Source organism: Sceloporus occidentalis, unplaced genomic scaffold (assembly GCF_023333645.1).
Source record: "Sceloporus occidentalis isolate IW3139 unplaced genomic scaffold, rSceOcc1.0.p SCAF_118, whole genome shotgun sequence".
In the NCBI taxonomy this organism is placed as follows: Eukaryota; Metazoa; Chordata; class Lepidosauria; order Squamata; family Phrynosomatidae; genus Sceloporus; species Sceloporus occidentalis.
This window is the reverse complement of record NW_028317098.1, coordinates 2,835,798-2,862,500: the sequence shown is the minus strand read 5'-3', so window position 1 is coordinate 2,862,500 and position 26,703 is coordinate 2,835,798. Positions and strand designations below refer to the sequence as shown.

At 40.5% G+C, this 26,703-nt stretch overlaps 1 protein-coding gene across 2 annotated transcripts in view; it reads left to right on the top strand.

Moving 5' to 3' along the window:
* LOC149282364 (nucleolar protein 10-like) overlaps positions 1–26,703 on the top strand; it is a 57,242-nt gene that overhangs the window by 2,835 nt on the left and 27,704 nt on the right. Inside the window, exons 3-13 of one of the 2 annotated variants that reach the window (XM_089498310.1) lie at positions 1,275–1,373; positions 2,786–2,863; positions 4,544–4,581; positions 5,574–5,710; positions 6,030–6,095; positions 6,941–7,001; positions 8,858–8,943; positions 9,664–9,742; positions 10,322–10,471; positions 20,569–20,635; positions 22,992–23,044. In XM_089498310.1, coding sequence (XP_089354436.1) covers positions 1,275–1,373; positions 2,786–2,863; positions 4,544–4,581; positions 5,574–5,710; positions 6,030–6,095; positions 6,941–7,001; positions 8,858–8,943; positions 9,664–9,742; positions 10,322–10,471; positions 20,569–20,635; positions 22,992–23,044 — 914 coding nt within the window. The remainder of the gene's footprint in view (positions 1–1,274; positions 1,374–2,785; positions 2,864–4,543; positions 4,582–5,573; positions 5,711–6,029; positions 6,096–6,940; positions 7,002–8,857; positions 8,944–9,663; positions 9,743–10,321; positions 10,472–20,568; positions 20,636–22,991; positions 23,045–26,703) is intronic. The other variant, XM_089498311.1, reaches the window with a different exon arrangement.

The following is a 26,703-nucleotide window of genomic DNA, read 5'->3' as shown; positions in this document are numbered from 1 at the left end:
ATGGGTGTGAAAGCTTTCATATTAAAAATACCAGTTATGATTCAGTGGCTTGGTTTGATCTGAGTGCGTCTTACTGAAACAAACTGCTCACTTAGGGAGCACTAATTGAGCTAAGAATGAGGCGGGTTACAGACTGCCGAAAAGCAGCGACCTGCACCCGCCCCTTTCCCCGCCGGATCGGGGCCTCAGTGGCCAGAGTGGCAGCCGCTGAGGCCCCGATCTGCCGCTTTCCAGGCTGCGGGGAAGCGGCAAAAGGCCCCTTCCCTGCAGCCTGGAAAGGGGTGTCCTTGGGGCTTCAAGCCCCAAGGACACCCCGCGGCGGCGGGGAGGAGGAGAAAGGGGCCGCTTGGCCCCTTTCTCCTCTGCGTCGCTGGGCGCAGCCATCTGAAGGCTGTGCCCAGCGACACAAATGGCAAAAGGAGCTCCGTTTCGGAGCTCCTTTTGCGGCCGGGGAAAGGGCGCTCTATGCACCCTGGCGCGGCGTGACGACGTCATGTCTGCGCCGCCCCGTATAGAGGTGGCGCAGTCATGACGTAATGGTAGTGGCCATGTGGAACGGCTGTCGCCATTTTGTGCGCGCTCCGCGCGTGTTAGGGTTGGGGGCATCCAGAAAGGATGCCCCTTTCTAACCCTAGCACGCACGGCGCGCGCATTTTTAGGCCCGTTTGTAACGGGCCTGAGTTTCACTTCTTCCTCATTGAAATAAGTAGTCTCTTAAAAATGCTTAACTTGCGAGTTGTGCCCATTGTTATTAAAAGCAGTTGTACATTATTATTCAACACGACCTTTTCAAGGGAGCAGAAATCCCTACAGCATGTTCACATCATTCTTTCTATCTTCAACTGGGGTGATTATCACTACTGATGCAATTATTCCTAAATGGTAGCATGATAAATTTTCTTGCCTCCGTTTTGGCTCACTCATTATAAGTCCAAGGATTTAAACTACCACAAGTAGCAAGGAGGATTTTCAGCTGCTCTGTTTGACTGGCTGTCCATGAACAGTCTTTTTCCAAGATTGGGATCCCTTCCTGGGAGATGGTCCTTAAGGCCCGGAGGACTGTCACCAAAAAGACAGGTTGCCCTTGTCATGTGCAAGCCAGAGCCCTTTATGTTTTTCCAGGGCTTGTGTTTGAGGGTGGAAGGCTCCCTAAAATTCTCTAGAAATCATTTTTAAAATCACACTCTTCTCAGTACTTTCTTCACTAAAATTGCTTATTATTTTGAAGTTTTGACTAGGAAATCTTTCATATAATTACCTTTATATTTTTAAAGGTATTCGTAGGAGAATTGAACTTATCCAAGATTTTGACATGCCTGCTGTTAGCAACAAGCTCAGGGTGTCGAGGGACGGCCAGTATGTCCTGGCAACTGGTGAGTGGGCCAAGAGCCATGTCCTTTCAGACTTCTGTATGCCTTTTACAGTTGTTAAATGTGTCTGCTTTGAATTGTTCTGGGCTGGTGCCCCAGAGATAGTATGATTGGGGAAGACAGGGTGCTATAGACTGTATTGGGTTTTCATCTACTGACAAAGAATGAAATAACAGGAACAAAATGCTTATTAAATAGTTAAAGCCAGGAGTGGGAAATATGCAACGTCCCAGATGTTGCTGGACTACAAATCCCATCAGCCCTAGCCAGCAGTAAAGGATAGTAGACATTGCAGGCTGACAACGTCTAGGGGCCTTCAAGTTGCCTTCCCCTGCTTCAGGGACAGTGCAACTATAAGCCTCAAGACAATTATAAAAAACCCATTCAGGATCTGCAAATAATGTCTGAATTCTTAATTTTCTAGTGTACTAAACAATGTGTATCACTACATTTTCCCAATAATTATTTTTTGCTATGGTCAGTTACACACATGGCTGAACTTAATTTAGATACTTCGATGTGATACCTCACTTAACAATGTAGATGTTTGTATTACTTCTTTAATAGAACATTTCATACCAGAGGCATAACTAACATGGAAAGTATAGGTAAAGGTTCCTACATCACAAAAAGGAGGAGTAGTTCAACATGCTTCAGCAAAGTTTTTATTCAAAACTAACAATATGCACATGTGAAAATAAACAGGTCAAGTAAGACTTGTAAAAATAAACAAATATTTTGAACCTTCTAGGTACCACTTGAAAGCTTTCCAAAATGCATCCAGGGATGATATTTTCTTTCACCAGCCTTCTCTTTTCTCAATGATTTCTATTTTGGTGGCCAAACTTATATGACTGGAGGAGATGGTGATACAGGTGTACAATTAAGAATATTTCAGTCCAATTTTCCAAGGGATATATGTGAGTTTAACTATGTAGTAGTGAATTTAGAAGAAGTAAGATTATCAGTGAGTCAGGTTTTGGTTAATATATTGCTACTACTGATGCACTCTTTTATCCAGTTATAGGAGAAGTTGTTATTTAAAATGGTATTTTAAAAAGCAATGGCATATGGTTAATGCTGCAGTGCTAAGAACTAGTGATGTTTAATGAGTGCTATTGTTGTTAATGAGGTTAAACTCAAGTATCTAAGTGAAACTTTACAGCCTTTTTAAAACCTTTTTATTTCTAGAGCAGAAATTCTTTCAATACCTGAATAATCTTTCTTCCTCAGCTAAATGGAATGACAAAAACTCCTATTATTATATTATATTATATTATATTATATTATATTATATTAATTTATAGCCCACCTTTCTCCCAGTGTAGGGATTCAAGATAGCTAAATACTAACTACAATACTAAAGCGGTTGCTCTTATTTTTACATTAAATATAGTATTTTGTTTTTTAAACAGGGACATATAAACCAAGGGTTCGTTGTTTCGATACCTATCAATTATCAATGAAGTTTGAAAGATGTTTAGATGCTGAAGGTTAGTAAAAAAAAATTGTTCTGAAAACTAGTTATTTATTTATCAATTAAAATATTTCTATCTGTTGTGAAGTCTTAGAGCAGTGTACAATTAAAACTACACTGGGCCCTTGATATCTACTGTGGTTTGGTTCCAGGACCACCCCTCCTTGGATATCAAAATCCATACATGTTCAAGTCCCGCTATCTACAGTGGTGTTGTAAAATGGTACCCCTTATATAAAGTGGCAAAATCAAGGTTTGCCTTTCGGATTTTTAAAAAAATATTTTTAAGCTGTGGATAGTTGAATCCATTGGTGCAAAATCCCTGGATATTGAGGTCTGACTATATAGAAACAATATAAAACAATTCCAGATAAAACAATGAAAGAATAGGAGAAAAACCTATTAAATAGTAGGTTTGTTGCTGCTGTTGTTCTTGTTAACTGCTTTTGAGTCAACCACAGCTCATGATGACCCTGTGGATGAGACATCTCCATGCCCCACTGTCCTCCACTGCTCTGCTTAGGTCCTGTAAGTTCAGACCCATAACTTCTCTGATTGATTCCATCTATCTGGCATGCGGTCTTTCTTTCCTACCCTTCCTGGAATTATTGTACTTTTCCCAGTGATCCATGCCTTCTCATGATGTGCCCAAAGGATGACAGCCTCAGTTTGATCATCTTGGCTTCTAGGGAAAGTTAAGGCTTGAATTGTTCAATTACCCATTTGTTTGTCTCTCAACATTCTTCTGTAGTACCACATCTCAAAAGCGTCGATTTTCTTTTTATCCGCTTTAAAGCCATATATCTGTACACTTAAAATAAGATTAAGTCCCAAAGGCTATAATACAAACCATGTTTTAAATTAATGCCTAAAAGAAACCAGGGTTAGCACTTGTTGGCCTCTAAGGGAAGAATATTGCATAAATGAAGGGTCACAGCAGAGAAGACCATCTCCCATGTTCCCATATAATGTGCTGTTCTTATTCTCACTGTCTAGACCAGTATTGCTCATACTGACTGACTGGTGCTCTCTAGGGCGTTGGCCAGGTTTTGTTCCTAGGCCTGTCTGAAGATGCTGGGCATTGAACTTATGACCTTTTCCATGTAGAGCACATAGTTTCCCAGCTCTCCCATAGGTCAGCACTTGGTCATCAAGTTAAACTTTCTGTGTAGTTTGTCATGTAAGCACAGTTTCACGTTCTGTGTCACTCGACTTTGAAGCTGGCAGCAGCTCCAACCATGTTAAATTGTGTTCATGTTTCTTATTCTCTCTTGCTGCTGATTCCCTAAGGCACAAGGAGTCTAAAGAGCCATGAGTTAATTTGGCTATAGCTTGTCAACACTTTTCATGGGTCATTCAGTCCCAAAGGGATTTTCTACTGTGGCAAAAAGATGAGCTCAAAAGTTACCTGCTGTCCCCATGAGTTTCTTGTTGCTTCTGCCCTCTTGGATCCAGATGTGGCAACAGTATGGATCAAGTACTAAGATGACTAGTCTCACAACAGGGCAGACATGCAGTGTTGCCAATGGCAGTGCCAGCTTCAGCACCTTCCTGGTCTTGTTTTTAATATCACAAGTACAATAGGCAGGTAAGCAGGATGATTTTGTGGAACTTGAAAGCACTTACATATGCAGTGTAATGTAAAAATGAATGTCTTAGTGATGCCTGGTCATAATTTGTTTTTTCATTTCCTCAGTGGTTACTTTTGATATTTTATCCGATGATTACTCCAAGGTATGTATGCTCTTGATTTTGAAATTATGTTCAGAAACAATAGCCAGTGTTGCATTTCAGAATTGTTAACAACATCCAGTTGTTTTTGTTTAAGGAACAGTTACCTAAAAGAAAATTGTTTGTCCTGTTATGTATGGCTTATTCCTTTGAACTAGCTGTGTGTGCCACATCTACACTGCAGAATTAGTGCAATTTGACACTGCTTTAACTGCCTTGGTTCAATGCTATGAATTCTGGACTTGGTAATTTTGTGAGATATTTAGCCTTCTCTGTCAGAGAGCTCTGATGCCATGATAAACTATAAATCCCAACATTCCATAGAATGGAACCATGGCAGTTAAAACAGTGTCAAAGTGCATTAGTTCTGCAGTGCATATGTAGCTTGTGCTTCTGAACAAATAGTCATCCTTCATAGTGAAAGCGGAACAATGGATCTGAGAAAGGTTACTTTCTCTGACAGTGAGGTTGTAGATGAGCTGACATCTGAAACTTTTGAGCTTCAGGCACATAAACCCTATGCCAACCAGCAATAAACAAGGTTAAGTATAGTCAGGATACAGACATAGCCTCTATGGGAGCAAATATTGATAGCAGCAGCTGTTCGTTCCATCTTGGATGACTGTGTAGCATTGTGGATTAAGCCTTTGGTTTTTTGCTCTTCTGTCATAAAAATTTTGGAGTACAGTTGTCTCTGGACTGCTGTTGGAATATCTGCACTTGGTAGTTTACCTTTCTTAAATATACAATCAGGTGCTTCTGAAAACAGTCATACAAATGTAAGATAAAATGTATTCTGATGTGTACCATTTAAATTACTGAATTATATGTGTTCTGTTACTACGTTACTGTGCTTTAAGTTATGTTTTCTGGAGGATAAATCTCTCATTATTTTCTTTTAAACAGCCAAATGTACTTGTTGTGATGATGACCTTTTAGGTGTGGGAGAAAACTGTTCCCCTGAAAATCTCAGCCCTGTGCTTTGTATTTTTCAGATAGTTTTCTTGCAGTGTGACAGATATGTGGAATTTCATTCGCAACATGGCCGTTACTACAGAACAAGAATACCAAAGTTTGGTAGAGATTTTTCATACCACTATCCATCATGTGACCTGTACTTTGTAGGAGCAAGGTATTTAAGATGCCCCAAGTCCTTATTTGGTTATACTTAATTGTACTTGTTGCTGTGTCTGATGTCCTGCAAAAACAAGTGGCTTGACAGTTACTGATATATTTTGGCAGTCCTCTAAAGAAACAGAGTGGTATATGTTGGGTAAAAAAACTAAGTAGATTAAGTATACTTATTAAGATTCTCTGTCAAAGGTCAGTTTGATTTCTGAATTAAATGCATGGCGTTTCAATTTTATTGTGATTTGTCGAGATTTAGGTCCATTTTAGTAATAATAAAGATAAATGAGTAACTATTGATTTTGTTGTCATTGTTGTTGTAGCTCGGAAATATACCGATTAAATCTGGAACAAGGAAGATATTTGAATTCTTTACAGACAGATGCTTCGTAAGTATCTGCATTTTTTTCATATTCATCTCCTTCTTCCAGCAGGTGGAGCTGCATGTCTGGTTGTAACAAGGTCCAGATTATGAGCTATCCAACATGTATTCCAAACTGCATTAGAAATAGGAGTAGGAGATGGTTGTTTTGGTTTATATTTTAAAATATAATCAAGAAAAATCAGATGTAATATATTTATTTACTGGTGGCATTTGCACATGAGACCAAGCTGGACATCCTAACTTAATGAACTGGGATATGCATGTGTACCACACACCTACACAGAGCAACTTTCCTGCAGCTTTGCTCTTCCCTTTGTTCAAGTGACAAAGCATCCCAAGCTTCAGCACCTAAGTATATCTTCCCATTATGCTACAACACAGATCTCTGCTTGTGCTGATTCATGTGGCGCTCATTAGCTTGCTCATGCAAAGCAGGAATAAAACTAGGTATATGTGACTTCTGCTTGTTTTAGTTTGTTAAACCAAAATTTTTTGCTTAGTGTGATGTGGAAACTGGGGCTTTGTTGCTGGATCAAAAAGAGGCAGTATTTTGAATTCAAACAATTTCAGAAAGAAATGATTATTCGGTTTTAAATAGCTATAACTGTTAAACAAGTCAAACTGTTACATTTTCTATGATAGGGAATTTCTGATTTCTTATTTGTATAATTATACTGTATATTTTATTCAGAGACATAGGCATGTTAGTCTGGATTATCAGTATGCAAAGGGATCTTGTAGCACCCTTGAGACTAACTGAGGTTTTGGTTAATTTTATCACTTTCCCAAGTGTGCTTATTTTAACATTTTATACCCCAGCCATTCATTTTATTTGTTTTGATTTTCCAGGGAGAATCATGTCTGTGACATAAATTCAGCACATGGCTTGTTTGCTACTGGAACAATTGAGGTAAGCATTGCTCCTATGAATCAAGGCACTAACTTTTCCTTTAAAAATGCTGACACCTAGACCTGTTCTTGGTGTATGGATCATTATTGCAGCTGAAATGGCACCATCCACATCCAAACCCTTTCGTAAGGGAGGTATTAGCAAGGTTGGACAACAACAGGTTTGGATAAAATATAGGAGAAAGTAATATTTGGGAAAACCTCCTAAGGAGCTGATATCTCAGTGCAGATTGAGCATACTCAGTGACCATAGATTGCTGAGAGACCTGGAAGCAGGAAGAAGGAAAATAGAGTGGTTGTAGAAGGGAAAAATTTGTGAAAAGGCATGGCTGACTAGATAGAATAATGCTCTTCATACTGCATCATTTTTGTTGTAGGTTTCATTGTGTTTGTGCACATAGGATTTTTGCTGGAGGCATTTACGTTATTAACAGTATATAGGAAGGATGCAAATTATATTTTATATATTCAGTTGTATATTATAATGTTGGTCATGCATTTTTTTTAAAAAATGAAGCCCACATAGCTTAGTGGAAACATGTTGACATTTGCAACTGATGCTGTTCTGTTGAAGTGTTAGAAGCAACAGTTGTTATGAGAATGAAGAAAAGAGGAAAACAAACCTCCTCCTCCCAAGTTGTGATACAGTGATGTCCTCCACTTCTGGCATCTGTTCCTCACTATGTGTAGGCTTCCTTTGGTGGAGGAAAGCCTACAGACAACACATGGCATAATTATAGCAGCCATGGAGTGGAACTCTGATTTACTGCCAGTCTATCCCACTGGTTGATACTTAATACTTAAGAGGGGGCACCATTTCAACTTATGTGTAGTTGCAAGGACAGTGACACTGGATCAATAAAAATAAATGCCCACTAATTTCTTCCAGGGGAGGAACTTTTAATCCCATCTTCTCTTGGATTGAAGTTTTCCCTCTTAATCTTATACTCAAAGTAGGCAAGAGGGTGAGAAGGTGCCTACTCTCTGTCTCTTAGGCCTGTTACAGACAGCCAAAATAAAGCTGCTTCGAGTCACAGTGGAGGTATGGTGTTTCAATGACGCATGCATCCTAAGAGTCCAGAAGCCACACCAAAGCCATGCTCCAGTCCTTAGAGCTGGAGCGTGGCTTTGGTGCGACTTCTGGACTCTTAGGATGCATGCATCATTGAAACACCATACCTCCACTGTGACTCGAAGCAGCTTTATTTTGGCTGTCTGTAACAGGCCTTAGTTTTCTAAAATAAAAGCCACCCAAAAACCCAAAAGTGGCAGAAATGCATAAAAGGAATGTGTGGAGAACTTGACCTGACAATCACAAATGTCTGCTGCACTTGGAAGTGATCTCTTTTTAGTACATGGACAGAGTATTTCCTTGGATGATCATACACATATGCTGAGTGATTCCTGAGAATAACTGGGTGGCATTCTATAGCTGTAGGTACAGCCTGGAGCTGACTCTGCTACAGTCAGAATCTGTTCACTTCTGCCCCTCTATCCCACTTCCCTGTTCTTAATTGAGGGGGGGGGGTGCAGCAGTAAGCCCAGTTAACTTTGACTTATAGTTCTGTTGCCTCACATGGTGTGAACAGATTACCCACAGCTGTACCCACAACTGTTGAATACCCCTCAGTTATTCTCAGGAATCTCTTAGCATATGTGTATGATCACCTGAGGAAATACTCAGTCCAAGCACTGAGAGGCGATCACTGTTAAGTGCAGCAGACATCTGGAAGAATAGGAACAGATCTGGCATGACTTGGAAAGAACCCACCAGATCAGACATTTCAATGAAAAGTGATACATAGATAAAACATGCAGAATGACTTGAGAGCCCTAAAATTACTTTGTTTTCCATAGGGAAAAGTGGAATGCTGGGATCCCAGAACAAGAAATCGAGTTGGGGTGCTGGATTGCGCGTTAAGCAGTGTGACAGCAGATAAAGAGTATGGAGGATATCTATTTTTACCCCTCCCCCATAACTTTGCTTTCCTCTCTAAAATTTTACAACTTTTTGGGTGTAACATATATAACAGGATGCTTACAGTTCTCAGTATATTTTCGCACCTTCACATGCAGATTTTTAAAGAGGTAGTTACATTAGACTCTTACAGCTTAGAAAGGAAATGGAGGACAAAAGGAATCTTGTGACACCTTTTAGACTAAGTTCAGCATGAGCATGAGTTTTTGTGGATGTTAACCACTTGGCATACCACATTTGTTACAGAGATCCTCACAATTGCACATGTAACCAAATAATTCTCAGAAAAGTTTCTGATAAAGAGAAGTGACTTTTGGTAAGCAGACTCACTGTTGCCACACCTTAGGACTGATAGACCCGTATTGTCTTACACTTTTTTGAAGGTTTATGGCTGGTATTTCAATATATATTTTTGTATCCTATTATACTCTGACCACCACCAGCACCACTGTGTAACTACGAGTAGATCTGTTGCTTTAAAATTAACTCCATCAGTGGCATCTGAAGAGGGGGACTGAAATCCATCAAAGTTAATTTCGATATAAATCATTTTATCTTAAATAGGCTGCTTTGTAAAGATTTCTTCCCCCCTTTTTCCATTCTGTGCAAATTGTAGTTGACAGTAAGTTTCAGAGTCAGTTGTTACAATGTTTAACTAAAATGAATTGTTTTAAAATTATTTCAGGGTAGAAGGTTTGCCATCTATTTCAGCCCTGAGGTTTGATGGAGCTTTGAACATGGCTATTGGAACATCCACAGGGCAGGTAGCTATGCTGTCAACTCAGTTGCTAAGCAGATCAAATAATGCTCCTATAGTGAATAACAGAATGGCCTGCATTAACTCAGTCTTTTTGAGTTTATCAGGGCTGCATGGAGAATCCACAAATAAAATTATGGACCATGAATTCTATGGGATGTGACTAATAAGTGTTGAACTGAATATGCATGTTATCAAATCTGAATGTGACTGTTATCAAATCAACTGCACTCTCCCCCCCCCCCCCCCAATCAACATGATGGTGATGCATCTCAGCTCAGAGCACCTACTGACTCAGCTATGTAAACTTTACAGTTTACAGTTTCAAAGCAAATTCAACATTATGCATTCTTTCAAGGTTCAGGTTAAGTTATGCTAAATAGGGTCATTCTTAACACTATTTTTCTGGTCTGTAACTCTTGTTGCTTAACAACATAATGCATAATCTCCATACACACCCCATCAGCAAGATTAAATATAAAATTCTTTGTTTGATCACTGTAATCTATTTAAGAGTTTAAAGTGGATTTTAAAAACTCTGTTTTAACATTGAAAAATGAATGTGGTCCTTTTTCTCTCTCACTAGGTCTTGCTTTATGATCTCCGCTCAAGTAACCCGTTATTAGTGAAGGATCATCAGTACAACTTGCCTATTAAATCAATCCAGTTCCACAGTTCATTAGATTTAATTATTTCTTCAGATTCACGAATCATAAAATTGTGGAATAAGGACACAGTAAGTTTTGTATTGATCTTTGTCTCTACATTGAACAACTTCTAGCTTCATTATTTCTAATATATCTAGATCGTAAATACAGTCATCCCTCCCTGTTTGTGGGGGATCTGTTCCGACACCCCCCCCATGAGAAAAAACGCAGATAATCAAGCCCCATTAACTATAATGGTGGCGCACTCCCACTTGCACCATTTTGTCCCTCCTGGGCTTGCCATCTGCGGAAACTCAAGACCATGAACTGGAACTCCACGAACGGGGAGGGCTGAGTATGTTTTGTGCTGACTTTTGTATTCCCACTGAGGAAAATGTGGATATTTGATTAAGTAGTGTTATTTTTGTTTTCCAAGCTATTTCTATTCTTATGGCAAATCATATGGGAAAACGCATAGTGTCGTTTTGTTTGGTTTTGTTTTTTGTAAAGTTGAATCCCTCCTTCCCACCCTCTCACTTGGATATCTCCATCCACTTATGATAACTTTGATTTTGGAGGCAGCGACCTGGAAGCCAGTGTCTAGCTTGTAGTTGAACCGACTTAGGAATATGCATTAAATGCATCTAATTCTGGATTGAGCCATCATGCAGTCCTAGGCCAAGGTAGAGCTGACATTAGACTTATGGGATCGACTTTCTTTCACTTGAATTGAGGGATCCAGCAACCAAACTCTGATGCAAAAACTATATGCATAGTATAAATAATTCTGGAACCATGATTTTGTTTTGAGGACAGAACTCAATGAAGCTGACATTTGTTCCACAAAAAACTGAACTGTTTTTTACCCTCTCCCCTCCCTTCAAGTTATCTTCATTTTGTTGCTGCCACCCTTAGGACCATTAACTAGACTTTTTTTAAATAAAAACTTTATTCAAAATATATAATACAAAATCTTATAATCATAAGACAATGGTATAAAAAAATTTCTTATCATTGAAAAACCTTCCTTGTTAAAGTTTTACACAATTCAGTTTATTTAAAATAAATCTGACCACAAAGAATAGTGGCTAGATGGAGGAGAAACGGATGTAAAATTTGTATTAATGTAATCTATAAGAGGAGACCATTTTTCCTGAACAAGTCTTTGATTTTGTTGTTTTGAGTTATATTTCATATTATCTATTAATTACTCCATAAGCCATTGATCCCAAACTTTTTTCCACCAGCTATCCAGGGATACAAGACCTGTTTTGGTTGATCATGTCATGCCAGAAGTGGTTAATTTTGAAACAGTCTAACTACATATGGATATAAGTCCCTAAGACTGGACAACCTCTCCAACATAGAGGTGGTATAGATTTTATCATCTGTGATTTTCTAATAGGGGTCCAATACCATTTATGTACTAGCTTTAGAAAGTTTTCTCTGGTTAAAGCTAATCTTGACTTCAACACAGAAGATGACCAAATAGCATGCCAGTCTGATTCTGGAATTGATATATTTAGTTCAGTTTCCCACAGTGTATTGATACATATGGTATCATTATATGAATTTGTCAAGATGAGATGATATATGTGGGAGACTGAAACCTTGCTATTTCCAACAGGATCATTGCATAAAATTTCAAAGGGAATCATAGATCTCAATCTTTCCCCTTTCCTGATTAAGTTAGAGGAGAAAGTTTTTATTTGCATAAATTGAAACCACAAAATCGGTAATGGGTCTAGAGTTGATGCTAAATCTTCAATTGACTAGACTTGAAAGAAGCAGACATGCCTCTCCCTGTCCTCCCCATAGAAGCCTCTCCAGGCCCAGAATTTTTTCCAGAAAGGCTATGAGGAAGTACTTAAGTAGGGCTCTGTGAGTGGGGGCAGTACCCCAAAATAGATTCAAGACACCTTGATAACTGGAGGAGTCCTTTGATCCACAGAAGCATATCCTGAATCTGGTCTATGATTGTTCTGTTGAGAAATAGGAAATCTTTGTTTATCACTGTTGACTCACCAAGAGGTCTACCAGTAACTCTTCATCTCTATCTTAATTTCACATCTCTCCTAAGCAATAACAATATTTTTTGTGCCTGTTGCCTTATAAATGGCACTTGCAGCAGAAGTTCAGAATGATTGTGGGGCAGCAAATGATGGGATTTCTTTCTGTTCCCACTTGCTCTCCTTTTCTGATGCTTGTTCCTAACTATCTCTAGCTGGCAATCAGTGGAAAAAAGAGGACAGCAGTGAGCCAGATTACTCTGTTTAACCGCAGGCTGGGGAGCATCCAAGTCTTTGTTTTCAGAGAGAGTGGAGGTGGGGGAAAACCCTTCCCTCTGTTAATTATCAAGGAGGAAGGCAGCAGAGGCGGGTGGGGTGGCAAAATTAAAACAGGGAGGGAAAGGAAGCACCCAGGAGAGAGGTGAAGCTGTTAAAGAAGCCAACAGAGAGGGAGGTGTCCAAAGGAAAACAATCTCCCCCATTTTACTCTTTCAAAGTCAGATTTGTGACCACAATACCCAGATGCTCATGCCCTTTTATCTACTTAATTGGCTGAATCATTCTGAATTCAGTGTGAAGCAAGTTCTGATCTGGTTCTTTCTTTGCAGGGATGGCCAGCTACCTAATTGCTTCACCATTGCATTTCCCCGAGATCTTGAGAAAGTTACTTTTTGAATTATAGCTCCCAGAATCTCCCACCAGCATAGCCACTGGAGACAGGAGGATTCTGGGAATTGTAATCCAAAAAGAAACTTTTCCAAGATCTGGGGAAAATTCACCAAGGCCTGTTCGGAAGCAGTCTGCTAACTGGCTACCCCAAGCCCTGGGATCCCACCTAACAAGGCAAAGCTCAGGCTTGATTCTGTGCCAGAGCTGGGCCTGTGGGTGTCTCTGTTCCTCTCCAGGCTAACCACAGATCTCTGCCAGTCCTGCAGCATACATGCCACAGCTGTGATTTGCCATTTCAGCTTTTATGTTGAATAAGGTTGCTAGATGGAAAACTTGAGATGGTTACTGTACCTTTAAAGGTTTTGTAGAAGAGGGGATTTCAACAGGTGTTGCTTGTTGACTTGTTATGTGGCAAGTAAGACCTTCTGAAATTCTTTCTTTGGTACAGCCATCTCCAGTTCGCACTGGTGACCGTATGTAGGAAATACTTTCTGTCATGGGAGTTGGGACAAGGAAATAACAAGATTTGGTATCAGGGTGTGAAGCACACCCAGCAGAGAGAGGGGTTAGGCTAGGGAACAAGTTTCTCTCTTCAAAGTAATAGCTCTTCTTCTTTCATCCTTCCCCTTCCAATTTCTACATTAGGGCTGGTTTTGACCAAACAACTTTTTTTCCTCTACATGAGTCCTCTGGAGTGATTCCTCAAGAGGAAGATATGTGGAAAATGTTACAGTAGAGTGGAAAATCCACTCAACTCTCATGAAAAGGGGAAAGAAATATTACAGTTTTTTTTTAAAGTCCAACCACTGTACTGAATATATGAGGCAAGTGAGAGCATGGGTCAGTTCTTCCTCCATTCAACAGGAAGTGGTCTTGGCTTGGCAAAGATTGCCTGTGGGTTCCATTCACTTGAAAAGCTGATTCTTCATTTTGTGATATTTCTTCAAATTCCTCTTGTGTTCTTGTCTCACCCTTTATTCCTATTAGGTTGCAAGGATTTGTTTTTCTCTGCATTGAAATTTGTACACATTTCATTTTTTCGCCTAATGTGTACATTTAGTTTACATAATACAGTGTTTCTTAAGCATCTTGATGTGGTAGATTAACAAGATGGGGTTCTCAAAGTGCCAAGGACCAACATCATATTTGTGTCCATTGTAGCTGTAGCTGCTTCTTTCTTTCCTGAAAACCCTCCAGGGACCAGCAGCCAAAGGGACCACCACTTTGAATATCATTGAGCTAATACATAGGGTTTCCTCCATTGACTGAAGTATTTTTATGCATTTTTTTACATCGCACACATTTTTCAGCTATTCACATTTGTAAATGTGCACACTGTTTTGTGCATGCTTCATTTTCCAGAATACTTGGCAAGCCTCAAAAAAGCCTAGGGATTTTGAGTTGAGGTGAGATGAGGTGAGTTTCATCTCTCAGTGATACTTGAGGGGTGTGAAACAAGTATTTTCAGTGAGGCTCTTTTCTGTCCTTATTGGTACCTGTTAAAGTAGAGATGGTTAAGTTTTTCCCCCTAAAATTGAGGGCTGCTGTCTCCCAGATATAATCTACCAGGGACTGCATAATGCTAGTGGGCAAGCCTGAAACCACTGATGGATGGAGTCAGATTGAAAGGTTACAAGCCCCCTTTTCTTCTCTCTTGTTTTTGCCACTTTCTTTCTCACATTGGCGGGATACAGACGGGCAAAAAGGGGTGTATTCATGACGTCATGAAGGTAGAGCCTTCAGACGGGCCTTACCTGAATGCCGCCATGAACACGCCCCCCACACGCCCCAAGCGGGAAGAAGCGGCATTAAAAAGGTGCTGCTTTTCTCCGCTTCTTTTCCGTTTGATGCGCAGCTGCGCAGCTCCGTCTGTAAGCTGCTGCACCGGTATGCCAGAATTGCTACGCCGCTAATTTAAGTTGCCCATTTAAAAGCTCCGTGTCTGCTGCGTCGCATAATGAGTCGGGGTCCTGGAACATGCGCAGTTTGCAGTCAGGCTTTAATTGCAGCGTCAGCTGCCATGCAGGTGTGGAAGCTGCAGCACAGCTGCAGCGCATTTTAAGACTCGTAACCCTAACCCTAACCCTAACCCTAACCCTAACCCTAGAGCAACATGTACGCATGCGCTGCTTGGAAAGTTTGGACTTTAAAGTGAACCCCTACACACATTCCTGTGCCATTTTCACCTAACAATAAAAAATGCTAAAACTGTAAATATTTACATATATACAAGGGAGGTGATGGGGGATGGCAGGGGGACAGTGGTGGCAGCGGAGACAGCTGTAGCTGTGCATTGCAGATTCAGCAAGAGCACGGGGACCAAAGGAGAGGAGGCATCTATGATGCTGGTGACACTGGCAAAGTGCAAGCGGACAAGGATGCCAACACCAGCTGATCACCAGCTGGCAGGAGACCACCATTGTTCTTGGGCAGAGTGGGGGGAAGTTTTAAAGGGGCTTGGGCACTTTAAATGTGCCCATAGGCTTTCTGCCGCCACTGCTTAGCGCTGCAGCTGCGCAGCTGCGCATCCGCCAGCCGGCAAAGGAAAAAAAAAGCCCCGTTTTTGGCTGCCCGTGAGGAAGCTGCCTCTCTCTTTGCAGCGTCCTCCGAGGCGGCGGTTTGGAAACTGCGGGTCCGAAACGGACCCAGGTGAGGCGTCTTCACTGCCCCCCATGTGGAAGCCCCATCTCCTGAGCCACGCCCCCGGGGCGGGCGGTCTGGAGGCTCCGTATTCAGCAGCATACACCTCCAAGACGTCTTCCCCTGCCCGTCTGTATCCCGCCATTGCTACCCTGTTGTCCCCCTGACCCCAGGATCTTTTCTTTTCCCTCTGCCCTCAGTTGCTTAGGAAAGAACAAATCACTCTAGCAGAGACCTGAATTAAGTATTTACCACAGGCTTTTGAAGTTAGACTAAGGGCTACAGGAGATCAGATAGAAAGTTGTGTGTGGACCGAAAGCTGCAAATTGCCCATACCTGTGTTAAAGGGAGGAGAACCTGGCAGTATGCAAGACACGTGGGGCTTCCTTCACATGAGTGGAACATGAGTTTCTCAAGAGTGAATATCTTTTCACTGCTTGCTAAATTTCTCTGTAGATTCAGCCACCTGATAAGCTCAGTGAGGCCCATGGGGAGGTCCTCAAAGGTGGGCTGGGATGGTGTGCATGTGGCCCTTGGAGAATGTACTTTTGAGTACTGTCCCCTTTCTGATTGTGGCTTTCCAAAGGCATTTGGCTGGTCACTTTTGTGGGGAAAAGATGTTGGCTTAAATAGAAGATGGGGTGGTCCAGATATTTGCTTGCATAGGACTGAGATTCCAGAAAGCTCTGCAGCAATACAATTGGTTGAAAGAAACGAGCAACAAGAATTTGAGTAGAAAGGGATGCATTAATCTCATGAATAATAAGTGGTAAATTCCAAGTAGGGACTTTCAGTTTTGGTGGATATTTCAAATTGATGTAAAGCATTGCAGCTGTGTAACAGGTTACATTCCACCTTCTATTGCATTTGTGCATTAATAAGATAAACCATGTACATACATATAATATGGTTGTGCTTTTTGTTATGTCCCTTCAAGTCATTTGGCAATCCTGAGGCAAATCTATCATAGGGTTTTCTTAGCAAGATTTGTTCAGATAGTGAGCTACTATTTGCCTTCCTCTGAGACCGAGAGTGTAAGACTTGTTCAGCTTCACCCATTGGGTTTTTGTAGCTGAACTGGGATTTGAATCCTGGCCTCCCAGAGTTCTCATCCAGCGCTCAAACCATGACACGTTGGCTTTTATATATGAATGAATGCTTCAGGATTTATTCTACTTCAAAAATTTCACAAAGGCAAATGCTTTAACAAAGTTATCCTGTAGATTTCACCACAGAAGTAAATCCCATTGAATTCAGTAGGTCTAAATTTCACTTATGTGAAAATGAAGCCCGTCTAATGTCATCATACGTGTACCATTTGTTGGTTATACAATTTAGCACACCTCTCCAATAGTTTGAAAGATTTCTTTAGTGCGGTCTTAAGGAATGTAAAGGCAAAGCTCAGTTTTGATAAAGAATTGGCAGTTAGTCTTTCCATAGTGGAATGAAACAGTAAATATCACTAGAATGTTGGATCACTTCAAAGGACTGCTTAATCCAGTATTCTGTTGCAACCATCAGCAACCAACCTGATGCCCAGTGAGAAGTCCCCAAGAAGGGCATGAGCACCAGAGCAATACCATCACCTCTCATGCTCCCTGACAATCAGTACATAGAAACACACTGCCCCTCAAAGTAGGAGGTATACATATCTGTCCTGATAGTTGCCATCAATAGTCACATCCCACGATGGGTTTGTTTTGTTGTTTAAAACCATCCAAGTTGACAGTCATCACATTCCACAAAACGGGCCCTTTCACAGTACACACTAACACAGTGCTACCACTGCATCTGCTACAGCAACATCCTGTGCAACCCTGAGGTTTGTATTTTGATCAGAGGCCATAGAGCTTTCTGCCTGAGGATTATAAATGGCCCCCCTTCTGCTGTCAGTCCCAGGATTCCATGGGAAGAAACCATGGCAGTTAAAGTGCAGTCATAGTGCTATAGAGATCCCCATGATTCTGATTATTGAAGGCTTTCATGGCCGGCATCCATAGATTTTTGAGGGTTTTTCGGGCTATGTGGCCATGTTCTAAAAGAGTTTATTCCTGACATTTCACCAGCATCTGTGGCTGGCATTTTCAGGGAAGATTCTGATTGTTTGAAAAGCAAGACAGACAAGCACTCACCAAAGTGTTATAACATGGTTGGTGCTTGGGAAGTGAAGAGTAAACTTCATGAAGGATGACCAGGAGTGATCTTTCATTCTTGGGAGAATCTTTAAATTTAGTCTATTCTACAATATGATTTTTTAAAAAGAATCTTTGCGAAGTCATAGTAATTTGAATTGTTTGCCACTAGGATATATTTATTGGCTCTCTTAAAGAATATTGCAAGTCATAAAAACTGTATAATGTCTCATTTTGTGTCTGAGAGAAGGATTTCATGGAAACATGTTTTATGCTCAGCCCATTTTTCTGTTTCTTTTACATAAGGTTGAAATGAGGCTAGGCTACATAGAACTCACATGTTCAAAGGTTTCTGCCCAAATGGGCTGGAGTGGCAAATTGCCAGAGGCAATTTGTGTGGCCTCACCCAGCTTACATAAAATAAAATAGTGTCTGCTGCAGACATCTGCATCATATGCACAGAGTTCCAGGCTAGAGGATTGCATGTCTTGACATGTTTTCTCCTCAACTGAAGGGATTAGAGGTCCCATCCCATCATAGAAATGAAGGATTGGCTTATGCAATATTGTATGGGGAGGGGAATTAGAGATCCAGCTGAAACTAGGAATTATAAGGTTCTGCTGCTTTCAAAGGAGTTAAGTTTGAGCTGTTTGATTCTCCCATTGAAATCAATGGGAAACAAATGTTTTGAGCTTGGACTGAATTGTGCCCTTCTACATCTGTGATCCTTCCTGCTTCATTTTTATGTTTCAAAGTTATCAGTAACAAACTCCCTATCTGTGGAGTTTCTTTTCTGCATTTCCATTCTAATTATACGTCACATAGGAAGCAAAGTGCCGATGGGATATGAGCATTTTCACAAATACTGAATTTTTATAGCCAGCAGTGATGCCAGCTTTAAGTGAAAGTAGAGTTAATAAAGGGAAGTTTAAATGAGAGACACTCAGGACCGTTTTGGTTGGTACTCAGTAGTGTGTTATTGGCCAGCTTCAGACTCTCTTTTACTTGTCAAGAGGCAAGTTATAAAATGGATTAGGTCTGTACATTTTTTCTGAAATACCAGATAGAGGAGTGGAGGAGGAACAGTTTGTTCATCTAATAAACTGTCTTCAATTAACCAAGCAGCAGATTAAGAGATATTTTTAAAATACTTCCAAAAAGCTGGAAGTCTAAGGTGGCTCCCTCCTTACTTTCCTTTCACTGGCAGGCAAAGGACTTTTTGTTTAAGCAGACTTTTAATGTAGTATAAGCAGGCAGCCTTTTAGTGCTATGCTTTATCTCTCTTTTAAACCTTTGTGTGTCTTTTAAATAAATCTATATTGTTTGTGTGATGATTTTAATTTTTTTTTTAAAAAAATACTTATTGTGCTCTGTTTTTTTAAATGACTTTCTGGGAGCTGCCTAGTGTCTCTGGGAGAAAGGCGGCATACAAATGAAATAAATATATGCAGTAGAACTATTGTCCTATTAAAACTAATGGGATTGGATAAATTCCTTTAATGATGACAACCATTAAAAAAATAGTGATATGTGTTTTGACAGCACATTTCAATAGTTGAACCACAGTCAGGGATAAATTTGTTTGGGGAGAGTTATGCATGTGTCTAATTTGCAACCAGATTGGCAATTACAAGAGAAAAATACACCAAGCTGGACATTGCATCTAAGCTTTGGCAAGCAGCTGCATTTGACACCCCCCTCCCCAGTTTAATGCTTCATCACAGAATGAACCGCATCTAGTAGATTTCTGGTTACTGGAATGGAGAATATTCTCATTCAGGTTAAATGCATTAAAGTCTTTTTGGTGGTATCCTTAGACGCTATGCTGTTTTTAAAAATCTTCATTCTTCTTTGTCCCCTGATCATAAATTTAAGGTACTAGTGATGGGGTGGAAAAACATTAATAAAATGTCAGGGTGGGATGGTGAGCATTTAAAGATTCTTGGGACTCTTTCACACTACACAATTTTAGCACTAATCCTCTTTAACCATCATGATATTTTATGGAATCCTGGGATGTGTAGTTTGGTTAGAGGCACCAAAGAAGCTCCCTGGTTGAGGATTCTATATGGCCCTCCCTTGACTGCCAATCTCAGAATTCCGCAGGATGGAACCATGAAAATTAAAGTGGAATAATAGTGCTATAGAATCATAGAGCTGGAAGAGACCGCAAGGGCCATCCAGTCCAACCCCCTGCCATGCAGGAAATCCAGATCAAAGCATCCCCGACAGATGGCCATCCAGCCTCAATTGTGTGGTGTGGATGGGCCCCTGCTCTCTGGTAGTGTTCAACTTGGCAGCAGGTGCAGAAATGATATATTACTGGGGCGGGCAACTTGGGGCCTTCCAGATGTTGGTTTCAACTTTGCTCAGTCCTAGGCACTGGTAAGGGCTGCTGGGAGCAGAACTCCAACAAGGAGATTATCATATGTGGCTAGTATAGTGCAAATACAGTAGGATAACGCTGCCAGATAATACTTTGGCAAGTACTTATCACACATGACTTTTTTCTCTCCCTGTCGCTGCTTTGCATTTCAGTCATCGGCAGAGTATCTATCAATAACACTCTGTGTGCTCCATGAAGGATTAAAAAGTAAGACAAGAACTTGAGAGACATGATGTTGTGTGATAAGTGCCTGCCAAAGACCACAACTTGCATGGCCTTAGTTATATCTTTGGTTGATTGTTTTTAAGAGTTGTATTCCTTCCTTTCAATTTTGTATTCTTTTATTTCAGGGAAAAATATTTACTTCTATTGAGCCTGAACATGATATTAATGATGTTTGTCTGTATCCTAATTCAGGTATGCAAAAACATAATTCACCATTATTAAATGTGCCTGATGAAAGCCACAATAGTCTCCATAGGTCTCCTAGTTTTCTCATCTGGTAGTTGCTGACCACAGTTAATAATTAGATCATAATATGTCCTTGAGAGTTTTGAACAAAATGATGCCTGTTGGGTTTTTTGGGTTTGTTTGTTTGTATTATTGTTGTTGGTAGTGGTGAAATATTGAGACATTTGTTGCCTGTTGAAAAATTCCAAGCCATTTTAACCAGAATAGGAATTTTATCCCACAGCCAGGATGATTTGTAGAATCCTTAGTTTACAGAGTTGAATAATAACCTAGTTTTCCTTCTCTAAAAAGGAATTTCCATTGAAACAGAAGCAGTTTCTGTCAAGCATTGATTTTGAGAAGAGTGGTTTTGTAGTTCAGTACAGTACAGTTGAGTCTCCTTTATCCAAAATGCTTGGGACCAGAAGTGTTTTGAACTATTTTCAGACTTTGGAATATTTGCATATACATAATGAAATATCTTGGAAATGGGACCCAAGTTTAAACATGAAGTTCATTTATGTTTCATATTCACCTTATACACATAGTCTGAAAGTAACTTCATACATACAAATTTTAATAATTTTGGATATGAAACAAAGTTGGTGTACACTGAACCATCAGCAAGCAAAGGTGTGACTGTCTCAGCCACCCAGGAAATATTTTTTTTGGATTTTGGAAATATGACTAAGGTATAGTCAATAAAATCCAGTTCCCTCCCTTTCTCATAAAAGTTGTTATGTCAGAACTGGGTATTTCATTCTTCCATTCCCAACTTTCATAATGGAATCATTTTAAAAGTTGTGTGTGTGTGTGTGTGGGGGGGGGGGGAGAATTGATAGATGTATAGATAATTATGCAAGGTAACAAGATAGAATCACTCTGATGTTGTCTGTCTGTCTGTCTGTCTCTCTCTCTCTCTCTATATATATATATCCCTGCATTTTCTCTCTCTCCACACACTCACACAAATATTTATCAATCAGATATATATCAATCAATTCTTGTATTAATCCAAAGATTATTCAAGATTATCAGATTCCTCCCCGCCCCCCCCCCCCCCTAATTGGGTTACTCTGTTCTCTTTCTTACTAGGTATGCCTCTCCATTGTGAAAACCATAATCAGGATTAACATGTATAAACAGTTTGGTTCTTCTTCCATCAGATTTTCCCCTTGATGTGTATCTAGTCATTTCCCACATGTTGGCATCACTGCAGTTTCAGGAAATACCAATTCAGCAAGAAACTTTTTCTTTTAAAACTGTATTAATTTTTTCTTCACCCGCACCTTTTACTTGCTGCTGAACAAGATTACTTCCACGTAGATCCAAAGTTACCCTTCCGTTAGGAGGAAGCCTTTTGAATGTACAGCAAGGCTGTTTCTGATAGTGGCAGAGCACTGCGTAAGAAAAGCCCTAAATCCAGTTAATTTCTTCCGTTTGTGCATCTTTTCTCAGAAGAACTTTTTATAGCCTATATGAATCTTGTTTACCAGTAGGAAAGGTGCCAGGATTGTAAGGATTAGAAATTGTCTGGATGGACAAATAATTAAACCCACAGAGAAAGTTTAACCAATTCATTTCTTGCCCTATTAAACTTTATAGTAATTTGGCAATTGATTTCAGGAAGCAATAAATAAATAAATAAATAAATAAAGTCCTTTTCTTTTTTGAAGGAGGAATACTCCCCCCCCCCCCCAATTTAAAAAAATACTTGGATTGTATTGAGCATTTGTCTGATTTAAGTGGAACTAAAGTTGTTCTCTCAATAAAATAGCATGTACAGGTGCTTGCAAAATGCTTAAATACCCTAAAGGCAACAGATTCTCTCTGATTTTGAAAGCTAAGCAGGGTCAACCCTGATTATTACTTGGATGGGAGACTGCCAACGAATACCAGGTGCTGTAGGCTGTATTTGAAGAGGAAGGAGCTGGGAAGCTACATCTGAGTATTCTTTGCCTAAGAAACCCCTATGAAATTCATGGAGTCACCATAAACAAACACACACACACACACACACACACACACACACACACACAATTGCATGAGGATATGTATGGTACATGGATCAGGGGGAGAAAGAAAGAATCCTGGACAACGGTGAGCCTTGAAGAGTGGGGGATGGAGGGTGGACCAAGCTAAAGATGTCACATTGGTTGTATTCCTTCCTGTTTTTGTAATGAATCTGAGATCCATGATATGTCAGCTTTGTTTTCACTAACAGCCTAGTTCAGTTATAATTCTTAGAAGATTAAAAGGGGGGGGAGGAAGGAAGGAAGGAAGGAAAAACCCTCTAATTTTCTCCCAATTTTGTGATTTATAGGAATGCTATTCACAGCCAATGAAGCTCCCAAAATGAACATCTACTACATACCTGTGAGTAAAGCAAAAATATTTACTCTTCTGTGATACTCTAGGCTCCGTGAACTAAGGTTGCACTTCAGATGACATAGGTGGTTGCCCTTGAGAAACCCTGGCCACAAGCTGTTCAGGGCCTCATAGGCTGGGAACAGTGATTTGAACTGTCCCCAGAGTTGAAGTGGCAAACAGTGAAGCTGGAAGTAGTCCTGGCTTTTTTTTGGTGTGAATGTCACACACCAAAAGATTGGCTGCTCCATGCTGGACTGTATGACATCTCTGCACACTTTTAAAAGGCAGACCTATGTAAAATATCTTGTAATAATTTAGCCTAATCAATTTCAGACATGCCCATGGTGTTAAGATGTACCCAGTGTCCTTTTTGTTTGAACAGCCATTTCCAATTCCACAGGGCAGACTGCTAGTCAAAATCCCTTCCATTTCAGCAGTAATTGGTAATGAACCACAAGTTGGGTATTTCTTGAGAAACACAAGAAATCAGTTCAGCTTGCAAAATGTGTCATGCTGTCAGGGTCATGTCATATTTCAAAGATCAAATCCATGGTTTGTGTCTTCTGTGTGATTTTGATTGGCCTTAATGAAAATATTTGCCTGAGGATGGGTTTTTGTTCATGGCTCCCTGTTTTTTATGTTTTATGGAGGCTTTCTTCCAGTCATCAAGTGTATCAGAAGAGGGAAGAGAGAAATCAAATAAACAGACTATTCAGTCATGATTTCAAGGAGGAAATGCAAATTGGCATGCTTAGAAAATGAAGATCCTCTTTATTGCCAGTCTGTATTGATAGATTTTGATTTCAGGTTGTATGGTGTGTCTCCCCCCCCCCCCCCCCCTTTCCTCACTGAACTTTGACAGAACTTGAAAACATCTAAGGGAATTTTAGTGCTGCTAGTCACATCCTCCCTTGATGATTATGAGGAAGAACAGCACTGTGAAATCCCCCAAATGACTACAGTCACACAGAAATCAATTTGTGTTTATTTGCCCCGCAGCCATACTTAAAGTGGACGTAATTTGTAATTTCTAGATTTGATTCAAAATTAGGCCAAGTAACAATTCTTCACATCATCTGCCAGATACAAAAGAGCATTGGATTTAGTCACTCCACATAAGAGGAGATGCACACAGTGGTTCCTCTCTCTCTCTCTCTCTCTTTGTGTGTGTGTGTGCACTTGCTTGTATGCATGAGAGTGGAAAATTCCAGAGAAAGGGACATTCTCCATTTTAATTTGCATAACAGATATATAAGATCCGGAAGCTGAGATTTGCACATAAATGGCACTTGTTCGGTTAATAACTTAGGGAAAACCCTCACCTGCAGGGAATTTGTGCTGACTGTTTGTCTTTTAATTCTCAGTTGGATCTGGCTTAATAACCCACAGCGATGGGCAGCTGTGACACTCCTGATGTTGTTGGACTACCACCCCTTCAGCTGTACCCAGCATAGCTAATAGTGAGGGATTCTGGGAGTTGCAGTTCAACAAAATTTGGAGCTGGAGTTGCCCACTCCTCCTGTAGAGCTGTGTTTCTCTGTGGGCCATTAAGCTAATAGTTAGAAATGCAAACTTTTGCATCCTTTATCCTTAAGCATCAAAATGTGTGTGTGTGTGCGCGCACGTGCATTCAAGTGTGTGCTAACCCTGTGGTTACTAATTTTCTTCTGGCAAAGGTGGGGGATTGGGGGAAGACAGGAAACTTGCCTATGGATATGAAGTGAGATTTTGCTTTAACCTTATAACAAATCTTTAACCTGTGGATAAATCTGTCATCTATGAAGCAATAGCGTTTTTAAATGTGCCTCTTTTGAGGTGTTCATTGACGAATCTGTATATCAGTAGTGTAAGATCTACATTGGATTTCCATGTCATTTAAGCAATGTTCAGGCCACAGGTTGTAAACATGAACTAATATTATTATAGGCTGAATTCCAAAATCTGAAGTACTCCAGAATTGAAAACTTTTTGAGCTACAACATGTAGTGTAGTATGTACCTGTATTTGCAAGGCTGCAGAGAGATACATCTGGGAAGAGGTGTGGCTGGAGAGAGATGCAAGGATCTGTGAAATGGTAGGAATCTGTATGTTCCTACATTTCACAGAATCTCAGTCTCCCTCCAGCCTCATTATGTCTCATTGTTTATATGCAAATACAGGTATTTCAACATTCGAAAAAATCCAAAATAAGGAACACCTCTGGGCATGTGCATTTTGGATAAGGAATACTAAACCTGTAGTATTTTCCATATATTGTCTGGGCTATCTCCTTGTTCCATGGTAATCTCTGCTGTTAGCAGAGAGTAATCTCTTGGTGGTGATCTCCTCCCATGAAGTCTAAATATGTATGTAGGAAGGCACTTTTAATGGCTACTCTCAGACTTTGGGAGATGAGGTGTCTGAGAAATCTCAAATTTCTTGGAAGTGATGGAAGATCTGAAAGGAATTCTGTCACAGTCTTTGGGCTGGCTGTTCCTCTGTCAGTTAGTCACTAGAGCTCTTAGATTTTGTCAGTCAAGACAATGTTTAAAATTGTCTTTTAAATAATTTTTAAAAACATTTTTAAAAAATCTAAATAGCAATACAATACAACTTTCATATCCATGGGACCAGTACCCACAGTGTCACTAAATGATGTCTGAAAAAAGGTTTTCTCTAGACATTTTCTGTGTCCTCTAGCATGATCCTGTGATATGCTTCCAGCAGAAGTTGGCCATACACTACAAGACCTACAGATGCTTAGAGAAATGTTCTCCCTAGCTCCTCTAGTATGACTCTAAATCGCAATACAGTACTACAGTCAGCTTCCACCAGAAGTCATTAATTTCAATAGGATTCAGTATTATTCATGTGTCCATGGTAAGTCCAGGAACGTGTTCTCCACTGATATGGGAATCATACTGCACTTACAAAAACGGAGTGGTGGTCAGGATACTTCTTCTAAGCTGAAGTTGCCTGGAACATGTTCATGGAGCATAAAAAAACACCAAATTAGCTTTCCCCCCCTCTTCAGATCTATTCTTTATTTGCAAATTCATGTGGAGTAATGATTAACTGACAGTGGCGGGTTACAGACGGGCAGGGGAAGACGTCTTGAAGGTGTCTTCCCCTGAATACGGAGCCTCCAGACCGCCTGCCCTAGGGGCGTGGCTAAGGTGGATGGGGCTTCCACACTGGGGGTAGTGAAGACGCCTTACCTGGGGCCGTTTCTTACCCGCAGCTTCCATACCGCCGCCTTGCAGGACGCTGCAAAGAGAGAGACAGCTTCCTCACGGGTGGCCAAAAACGCGGCTTTTTTTTCTTTTGCCGGCTGGCGGATGCGCAGCTGCGCAGCTGCGGCGGTCAGCACCGGCGGCAGAAAGCGTATGTGCACATTTAAAGTGCCCAGGCCCCTTTAAACTTTCCCCCCCGCCCTACCCAAGAACAAAGGTGGCCTCCTGCCAGCTGGTGATGGCATCCTTGTCCGCTTGCACGTTGCCAGTCTCACTGGCATCATGGATGCCTCCTCTCTTTTGGTCCCCGTGCTCTTGCTGAATCTGCAATGCACAGCCACAGCTGTCGCCGCTGCCACCGCTGCCACTGCTGTCCCCCTGCCATCCCCCATCACTTCCCTTGTACATATGTAAATATTTAAAGTTTTAGTGTTTTTTTATTGTTAGGTGAAA